The following is a 10,471-nucleotide window of genomic DNA, read 5'->3' as shown; positions in this document are numbered from 1 at the left end:
TCAGACCATCTGGGAAGCAGTTGACGTCGATAATCTCGAGGTAGTAAAGGAGTTCTGCTATCTTGGGACGGTCGTTACCTCAGACAACAACATCAGCAGCAAAATCCGGTGACGCATTGTGCAGGAGAATCGTGCATACTATGGGCTTCACCGACTGCTGAGATCCAGAAGTCTTCGAGCCCGCACGAAATGTGAGATATATCGCACATTGATTTGCCCGGTGGTTCTGTACGGACTCGAGTCCTGGACCATCCGCAGATGATGCAAACGCTCTGGGCTTGTTCGAGCGACGCATTCTCTGGACCATCTTTGGCAGCGTGTTCGACCATGGAGCGTGGATGAGAAGGATGAACCACGAGCTGTACGGCGAACCGAGCATCCTGACAGTGGCGAAGGCTGGTAGGATACGATGGATAGGGCATGTCATGAGAATGCCGGACTCATGCTCCACCAAGAAGGTGTTCGACAGCGATCCTCAGTTCGGCATAAGGCGCAGGCGAATTCAACTATCTTTTGTTTAGTACATAATACATAACATTTAAGCGTGTGTTTCACAGGAATGTAACTACAGTGAACCCTCTCTTATTTGAGAGGCGATGGGACTGTCGAATAAGAAGGGTTTTCAAATCAGAGAGATTGAAATTGAATGAAAGGTCCATACAAACAAGAAAGAGACAGAACATTTAGTATGCAGCCTTAACTGTTGCTATAGGAAACTGTGCATACGATTGCCAATTTGAGCATACATCATTCAATAACCATGGCAACACCATACACAAATAAGAGGGACACAGATTTAAGAGGTTTTCCAAATTAGAGGAACAAAAATGTACTGGAAATCAAGGGACTGTGCAAAATGTTCAAATAAGAGAGGTTTTTCAAATTGGAGAGGTGTCAAATAAGAGAGGGTTCACTGTATATCCATATTTTGTTTTAACTTCCACGCTATATCAGTTTTTGCTTTTTAGGGTTACAGTTTCACGTTAAGCTTTTTACAGTCACCGATATAAAAATCCGCCAGATCTTCCAGGGTACGTTTCTCACAAATATTATCTTACAAATTCCTATCAAATTCTAGCATATGTTACAATAGTGACAAAAGAGAAATAATAAAAATATCTCAATGATATACATTTGCAATAATTTGCGATTTAATTGCATTAAATGCAATGCTTATTTTGTCATTATGATTTTTCAACTATACTTAACGAGAAACTTTGCATGTCCACTGGAAATGAAAAAATATAATATTCAATGTGATAGTTTTTAGTAAAAACACGTTTCGTATACCTAAGAAGTAATACATCCTGTCTCCTGGTACCTAATGTACTATGTTTTGAGGAATAGTTTGTAAAATACAATCAAGATCCTATATATAAGTTCCCTTCAATCACAAAATGTACCTCAAAAGAGTACCGACGTCAAAGAGTTTAAAATTTTAAAATAATTTCAACCACGTTTGTACATTTAATTCTGCTCCAATTATTTCTCCACCTGCCACTGAGACGGAAAACTGGGAGGGCTTATTTTGACCATTTAACTTGCTCCAACCGACCGCTTCAATAATGCATGCATAATTTGACAATTAATACGCACGCCATTGCGATGCTCCACACAAAAAGGTCCCGGCAGGGTCTGGGGTGACTCAAAAAAGGGCATCCTTTCCTTTCTACACCCGCAAAAGGAGTAAATTATTCACCCGCCGGTCTCGATCAGAAAGTCACATCAGCCGCTAGCCATTAAAAAGGGTTCGTCTTTCGGTGTCCCGCCCACAGTCAAAACGGCATCAAGGGCGGCAGCATGTTGCGGCCGACCAGCGAGGACGACCAGACGCTGCTGATAAACTTCCGCCTGCTCGAGCGCGTGCTGCGGCTCATGGCGGTGTGGCCGACGGATTTCAATCCCTACCTGCCGCAGTACCTGCGCGGTCGGTTCTTCCTTTCCGAGCTGTTCGATTTCGGCTACCAGCTGTTCTGGTACTTCATCTGCGTGCACATCGCAGCCTTTCACATCATGTCGGTGCTGACGGTCGACCTTAGCTACGACGAGCTGTTCCTCACGCTGATCACTACCAGCATCTACTCGATCCTGGTGCCGCTGAGTCTGTATCTGCGCCTGTACGAAAGCAACATCCGGCAGCTGTACGAGTTTAGCCAGCGCCATTTCCGTAAACGTTCGGCCGCCGGTGTGCACTACATATCGATCAGCTCCAGCTACCGGTTCACCAACAAGTACCAGTTCTGGTGGATCGCCTCCTGCCTGCTCGGCACGATGCACTGGGCGGTCTATCCAATACTGTCGCAGGAGCGTACGCTACCGTTTCCCTGCTGGTACCCGGTGGACGTGCATCAGTCACCGATGTACGAGCTGGCATACATCTTCCAGGTGCTGGGGCAGCTGCAGGTCAGCCTGGTGTTTGGGTTGGCCAGTGCCCTGTTTATGGTGTTTGTGTTTGTGGTGTGCACGCAGTTCGATATGCTGTGTTGCAGCCTCTCGAATGTGCGCCAGTCGGCCATGATACTGAACGGTGGATATGGGCCGGAGCTGCGCGAGTATCAAGACAACTACGAGCTCGATACGCGCGACTACGTCCTGCAGGAAGTGTTCCGCGAAGATCTGGACACGGTGCAAGGCACCAAAACGGCATCCAGGCTCGATCAGCTGAGTCCCGCTCAAAGTTATCTGATGGAACTTGCCCCTGAACTGACCTGCGTGATGGAGGACTGCATTCAGCATCATCTGATATTGCTGCGCTTCTGTCAGCTGCTCGAAAACTGCTACCATCCTTACGTCCTGCTGAAGCTGCTTCAAATTCTACTGCTTCTTTGCTTTCTCTCCTTCATGGCAACGGTGGTAAGTGGGGCAGATATGCGAGGCAATGAAAAGTTTCCAAATTCCACCAACAGCGGCAATGTGTCGAGTGTTCGTCTCATAACAGTCAATCCTTTTCCCTCTCGCTTTACCAGGAAAGTTTGTCGACGATGAAGTTAATTAACGTGCTCGAGTACTTCATGCTCTCGATAACGGAACTGTATCTGTACTGCTTTCTTGGTCAGACCCTCAAGAACCAGGTACGGCAACAAGGGGCAATGTCCTGCTGCGCGACATTGATTTATTGCTTTGATTTGATGGCAGTGAGTTTGTGATTCAACATTTTCCGACTGTCATTTGTAGGGCTTGAAGGTGGGTGACGCACTGTGGAAGTCTCCGTGGCATCTGTGCGGAGCTTCCTACCGACGCCGGCTGTTGATAATCCTGATGAATGCTCAACGACCGGTACGGTTGACTGGTTTAAAGCTGTACGAGCTGAACCTGGAAACGTATTACACGGTGGGTGGTATTTTCCCGTAAGGCACGCGGCCAATCGTTAATTGAAATCGGCTATTTATGTCAACTTCTCTCTGTGTGTATGTGTTTTTGCAGGTTCTCAAGGCTGCCTTCTCGTATTATACCATCATTAAAAAGTTTCGCTAAATTATTGAATAGTTGCTTTTCGAATGTTTCATTGATAAAAGCAATAAATGTTACCTAAAATCTGGAATAAGCACGTTTTAGACATACATAACCACACTGCATTACATACTCACTCACACACATACAAACACACACACAAACCCCATTCAATCCAGACATTCCAAAATAACCAAACTCATTTCTCATCTCACACGAACTCACGAACGTTCGTAAACATCCTATTCCTCAGCACCATTAATGCACCATTTATTTCAATCCTCCCCGACCAAAGCCGTAATGTGATGGGTAGAAGGGAAGTTCCAAATCGACCACCTAACCTAACCTCACACGCATATCTGATTTTAATGAACGGTTCGGTTAAACACTGTACCCGCCCATGTATGGTGTTATCCCTCGTCAAAAGCTCACGCATCCATCAGCGGGGTAGACAACCGTGCTGGAAAGGATCATTTTTCTCTCGAGCTTTTCCTTCTTCCCTCAAGCACACGCACAAAGAAATGCTCAATGTTTCAGCGGAGTACCTTTTCTTTCGTCCTGCGCCAAAGAAAAAAGGGCCCCAGAGCGGATTTAAAAGCACGCAAAACCATACCATTCGTGGCTAAATTTCCCTCACTGATCAGCGCAACATTTTCCGACTACTTTGCTGCGGGTTCGAGGGATATTCCAGGCGGTCGGTCTGAATGCGGTAGATGTGCCTGGAATTCGAACATGGCTTCATTGATTCCGAGCACGTGTCATCGACCCCCTTTTTCGGGCGAGGCGAGCGACGGGCAATGGGACGCAAAGGGACGCTTTAAACGCGCTGAAAGCCGCACACATTTGAAAGACGAAAAATCAACGTCCAAACACATTAAAGCCACAGCTTACTCTCCGGCACAGTGGCCCGACGTGACGTGGGACGGTGGAAGCATTATCCTGCGGATGGAATCACCCTCGGGACCGGGATCCAGTGTGGAAAAAGGAAAAAGGAAAGAGACCACGGAGAGCTTTTTAATTAAATGCTTCGAAAACATAGTTTTCAATGGGAAATTCTTTGATGTTCTCCAACAAGAAATGTAATACACAGCGCGCTGCGGCTCCCTTCGACGGAGGCAAAGGTGGACGGACTTTGGCGTACGGTTCGTTAGCCGTTATCCCTTCGGGAAAATGTTGTCTTGCTCACTTGCACTCGTTTGCTTTATTCTTTGCTCATTGCTTGCCTATTCACGGGTAGCGAACTTTACCAAACGATAGAGTGCGGTTTTTCAATCCAGGGAATGAATTATTACATCATTTTTGCGAGTGAAATTTAATTGAATCTTGCCCCCATTATATACATTGCATCCTTTAACATTGCTACAAAGAAATCGGTAACACACACCAGCACATCAGCTTATCCATTTTTCGATCATCCTTGTAAGCTTGTCTTGATCCTTTCATATTCTCAAACAAGACGAAACACGATCTTTTTTGAGCCGTTCGCAATGAGCATAATGCAACCATTATGTGTGGGAATGTTGCACGATTGAAAAGTCTGTGCAGCGAAACTGTTTCAATGCTTGTGAACGGGAAGCAAAAAAAAACAGGACCAACCATGGAACAATGCCAACAATGGCATCCTGCAGTGTTCTGTACGCCTCGAGCAAAACAATACCACCCGGACGACCAAGGCCCCGTTGTTAATGGTTCTTTGTGTGCAAAGCTGGGATAAATTTCCACCCAGCAACTGGCTTCAATGCGGCATTTTTTCTTTCTTACCGTTTACGGCATCGAGAAACGTTTCAACTTTGGGATGGTTTTTGTACAGCGGCACCGGCAAGCCAAAAGCTTCACACAATACAGATGGAATGTTTTGTCGTACGCGCACCAATGTCATGTCGCCATTGATAGATGACTGCGTGTTTTGTGCAGTTCTTATCAAAATTATCAAGGTCACAGTAACCTGTCACAGCTAATGTTTGGCTGTGTGCTTTACAAGCTTTTTCCTGCAGTGTTGTATAATAAGACAAGCGATGCTCTATACAACGCAACCAGCATAAACCGAAGGTTACTTATCAAACACGGTACAATCAATAAATAATGCGACCCATTTTCCCATTCCATTTCCCCCGGGAACTACCACCTACTAACACTAACGGGGAGCCAGCCAACGTATTTAACATGCCAAATTGCTTAGAAAATATTTGCCCAAAAGTCGGCCGCTATCTCGACACTGTTAAACACCTTCTGTTTAGCCTATTTCGGTTGGGCTCCAGGCACCTCCCCTCCAACGTTCACGACCTTCCCGGGACAGCCTCCCTTTTTAAAGCGGGCGCTCCTGCTGTCCCTCCCGTCCACAGTTTCCCATCAAGGGCTACGGAAAGCGAAACTGCTAATGCTGTTTGCCCTTCGTTTGCTAACGCTTTGGTAAACTTGGCTGCAAAAACTTTCTCTTTCTCCCCCTATCTACTCCCAAAATCGGCCCAGCTGCAAACAGCTGGGGATGATTTTCCGGGACGATAATTTGGTCCCGTTAATTTATACGCCCGGTTTCGGTTTCGGGGCAGGGCAAGGATCTTTCCATCCCGGTACGGCACTGCGTCCCTTGGTCCGGCAAAACCTTTGCGCTGCATGCTGCTTCAAGTAAACAGTTCGTTTTGCCGTCGCACATTCTCTCCATTCTGCGCACACAGACATACCCATACATACCAAACACTAATGCTTAACAGTGACGTGGTGCTTTTGAACTTGCTTTGAACGAGCGTTATCGCTCCGCCATCATTGTGGAGTGAGGAGGGAGTATACGCAAGGGCAGTCGGCAAGGGATAGCAGTGCTCTGCCCATCGTCTCCAAGGAGACCGTGACACAAGCTTTCCGGTCGAGCGCTTTCCGAGGACGGATTTCATGCTCCGAATGCCTGAAACAACAAAATTATGAGACAGCTGGCTCGTACGTATTATCTTTCGCCATCCGAAATATCCACCATATCCTGCTGCGCTGGCGCGTGGAGCTACTATTTCCGGTGCCATACTGCTATGCCACGCGGCACGCGCGGATGGACACGAAGGGCGACGGGTGGCAAATAAAATTTACACGCAGACAACTGTGAGACGATATGAAACAACTATCCATCCGTCAGTGCGAGCGTTGGGACGAGCTTCCTGGCAAGCGGAGGTCGGACGTGCGGTGTTTTGGTTTATCATTTCCGCTTTTACCAGACACCGGCCCGGGAAGGGGTGCAGAGATGAAGTAGCTTAAACTTTAATTAGAATCAGGGCACTGCATCATGATGGTGCGTTGCAGAGAAAGCGAGATGTTACTCCCTAGTTTTCGCTAGCTTTAGCCAACTGTCGACACGGAGCGTTCTCATAATAACGATGAATTATTAAAGCAGATTAATTAATTTCCATCTTCCTTCATAAAGTCTTCGAGCTCGGACAGGTTGGGCTGTAGCAAACCGGATGGCAGCCGAATGAACCGCCCGGATCAAGAAACGAGGACCAGCGTTGCCATTGTACGCTGGAAGAAAAGCGTTGATGTAAAGCCGAGCATTTGTTGTCCGTCATAGCAACATGGTGCGCGACATGATGTTAGCAATGCACTAAAATCGTTTTTGTTTGAGCTTTTTTTAGTACGCGGAAAAGTTGGTTTAAATAAAATTGCATTGTTGTCAATGGGTGCAGCGTTAGCTGTAAGAATTGAAGCGTTTGATAATTGAAAGGAATAATGGAGTGTGTCCTAGGGCTATAAATATGTCAACTTATGTTAATTTTCAAATGCAAATAGAAACTGTTACAGCGTTACATCCGATTATGCAAAAATAAAGCTTCGACTTTACAATACGCCTAAGCTATGCAACCCGCAGAACATAATGACTGTGGGGTTCGGACTGGTCATTGCAAGCGTTACACCGCACTACGAACAATGATCACGAATGCAAGAATAAGCGGTCAAAAGAAAATAAATGTCTAAGTTCTAAATGTTCTACTATTTTAATATGTAAAGTTGTTAGCGCACTGAGATCATAAAATTAACTTATGTTGCTAGAATAGCAATAACTAGTATGCATTTAAGGACATTGGTAAGTTATAAATGAAAGTACCTATAATCTTAAGAAAACATTAAGAGCATTCCGATTGAAGCATTCGTATCTTTGTTTAAATCTACCAGCCATTACACAGTTTATTACAGATAAATGAGTCTATGCTGACAATACAGCATTATTTACCCATTTTTTTTTAACAGTAAAATGCAAATTTTGAACGTGTTATACAGCGAGGCCAAGATCAAACCGATGGTGGTAACATCGGCGACCCTACCAAAAACTAATCCAAACCTTTGTAGGCGTGACGTACAGATAGGTGGACGCACTCTTGAAGTCATCCCAGAATTCACCTATCTCGAGTTGAATGTCAGCAACGACAATGGCATGGTAGCTGAGTTGCACGTAAGGATGTTGGCTGTAAACAGGTCATTCTACAGCCTGAGAAAGCTGTTCACCTCAAAGAACCTGTCGCGACCAGACGGTACTCACTTACACCTCTGAGACCTGGACACTGTTCAAATCTGATGAAACCCTCTGGGATGCGTTAGAGAGGAAGATGCTGAGAAAGATTCTTGGCCCCGTATATGTGGAAGGGCAATAGAGATGGAGCTGTTATAACGACGATCTATAGGAGATGTACGACCAAGACCGCAAATCGGTTGTAGCGCCGGATAAGTAAACAATCTATAGCTATATAATAATATTGTCAGTGCTCTAATTACTATTATTAATGTAAGAATGGTCTCTGTCCCTAAACATCACATAGCACCTTAAAAAAGACAAATGCTCGTAAAGAAAAATAAAGACAAAGGCTCCAAAGTGTTATTGTTGAATGTGTAAGACACCATTCAAAATTGTTTATTTTTTGTTTAGAAAATCATCCAGATGTTATAGGTCATTGATGCTTAAGTAATGGAGTACATCATTCGTCAAATACGGAGAAAAAAAATATAAAAACTCTTATTAAAAGAGCAACATTTTTCATGATCATTAATGTAAATCATCAGACATCGTCGTAAATGAACTTCAATATTTATTTATTACAAATATTCGTTCAATTCGTGCCCCACCGTCCACCTGTATCGAACCACAACCTCAAGTCACGATCGCAAATCTTCAATCTGGGAATTATGATCGGAAATACCAAAACAAACGTGCTAGCTTATTTTTTGTCCATTTACTCTTGGAAATTCCTAATCAGCATCAGGAACGGAACTGATTCGCCCGACGTCTAGCAAATGATCGTAAAATCATCTTCCCGGTCACTCCCGCCTCATCAACCCCCCACACCCAAAGCATTGATAACGAAACTCGCTTCCAGCGGCAGAGTTTTCGCATGTGTTGCACGAAACCGTGACTCCGAATGCGAATGCGATGCAGCAACGCCAGTTCGCCTCTTCTCACGTGTGCCCATCCGTTGGATGTTGATTAAACAAATGCAAACCGCGCAAGCATACAAGCAAATAATTACGATGTGCGAAATGCTTCTCCCTTCGAAGCCGCCGGTTAGCAAAGCGGGCTTGCTTCCAGCAGAAACCAATCTCTGTGCGTGAGTGTGTGGATGGAGCCAACTCGTGTGATGGATTTCCCCGGGGCTGCTCTCTCGGGAGGCTCTGGCAAGCAAGTGTCTGGGGCCGGAATTTGGCAATAAGATTAAAAAGGGTAACGAGACACACAAAAAAACGATCATCATTGCGTTGAGTTCACTCAATCTAAACCCCTTTATGGGAAAATATAATAGGCTGCGCGTGAGTGTGCCTTTATTTCATCTTCTTGTTTTGCGGAAAACCCCACGCAGAATAGCCCGACCGGTTTGAAGCTGATGGCAGCTCTTGCAGCCACCTGAGCAATGTGGATTCATGCCTCATGCGCCAGAACTCAACCGTCAAACCCTCGTTTTAATTAATCGCTGCTTGACATTTGTCATGATTCGACAGCGAAACACCGACATAATCACGCAAATGAGTGGATATTCCCGCTCTGACCGTTCGCTCGGCTGGGATCGAAGAAGATCGGTATGCGGAAAATTGGTCATTATGCTGCCCCGAGTTTTTAATTGTGTCTTTATTGTGCGAAACAGTACGCGTGAACTGTTTTTTTTTTTTTGTTGTTGTTGTCTGGCGATGATGTAAAGGGAGCGATGCTGTTGTAACGAATGCCCATAAAGCTCTGGCCGCATTTAATTAGTGTAGTGTCCAACAAAATCAGAGTCGGTTATCAGTGGGAGGCGGCTAAGTGGCGCTCAAGAAGGCTTAGTTTCCGCTAAGCCACTGTTAAATAATCTCGACAAACCAATGGCATAATTAGATTGTTTTAGGGAGATGGAGCAAAAAAAAGGACAACAGAGCAATTATTATTGGAAATGGCGTAAAAACGTTTATTGTTATGCTTTTTACACGGTTTTCTTTGTGTTTAAGCTGGCAATGGAAGCGATAAAAGATTGAAGTTTGAATGGCTGCTTGATATTTCCTTTTACTTTGCCACTCTCCTACAAATGTCTTCAACTTCAACGTCGTTTACAGCTTTCTATTTCGTGCATAACATAGTCTCATGACCTATTTCTTGTTGGTCTAGAATTCCATACCTGTTCTCGATACTGAGATTAGAACCTGGAATGGATTACTTTTATTGAAAGCGGACCTTAAATGGTGTTACTTTTTCTCTTCTTCATCAATCACACTCCCAATCATACGCCCACTGGCAAGCGCTCTTCTAAAATAAAAATAAAACTCTAAGCTCTAGATTGCCTGCTGAACTAAACCAGCTCCGCAAAGAACCAAACAGCAACGAAGTCCCCGTCACGAAAGCCATGCCGAGTAGCGATCTTTACATCTGATATCTACCTTCAGGTGTAGCACACAACCCCGCAAACGGGGGCCTTCATCCAGAACCCGCAAGATCGAACCGCAACCCCAACAAAGCTCCATGCTCACCGCCGTGTGAAGATCGATCTAGCTGGCCTGCGCGCACACGCGGCACCACTCTTGTCTCGCG

General features: G+C 45.2%; 1 protein-coding gene across 1 annotated transcript; it reads left to right on the top strand.

The window, feature by feature from the left end:
* Nucleotides 1-1,471: 1,471 nt before the first annotated feature.
* LOC120952404 (odorant receptor 83a) lies at nt 1,472-3,351 on the top strand. The gene is made up of 3 exons (XM_049607159.1): nt 1,472-2,850; nt 2,967-3,071; nt 3,175-3,351. Exons 1-3 carry the CDS (start codon nt 1,801-1,803, stop codon nt 3,349-3,351), a joined length of 1,332 nt encoding a protein of 443 aa, XP_049463116.1. The 5' UTR covers nt 1,472-1,800.
* Nucleotides 3,352-10,471: the final 7,120 nt, after the last annotated feature.

This window comes from Anopheles coluzzii, chromosome 2, assembly GCF_943734685.1.
Source record: "Anopheles coluzzii chromosome 2, AcolN3, whole genome shotgun sequence".
Lineage (NCBI taxonomy): Eukaryota > Metazoa > Arthropoda > Insecta > Diptera > Culicidae > Anopheles > Anopheles coluzzii.
Note: the sequence above shows the minus strand (reverse complement) of the source record. Positions and strands in the feature narration are given on the sequence as shown.

What these genes read in the sequence shown, in the direction of transcription:
- LOC120952404 (XM_049607159.1), top strand. Translation starts at nt 1,801, where the DNA reads ATGTTGCGGCCGACCAGCGAGGACGACCAGACGCTGCTGATAAACTTC. An exon ending in TTCTCTCCTTCATGGCAACG is followed by an intron (nt 2,851 to 2,966) that starts GTGGTAAGTGGG and finishes TCGCTTTACCAG; the next exon opens with GAAAGTTTGTCGACGATGAA. An exon ending in GTCAGACCCTCAAGAACCAG is followed by an intron (nt 3,072 to 3,174) that starts GTACGGCAACAA and finishes TGTCATTTGTAG; the next exon opens with GGCTTGAAGGTGGGTGACGC.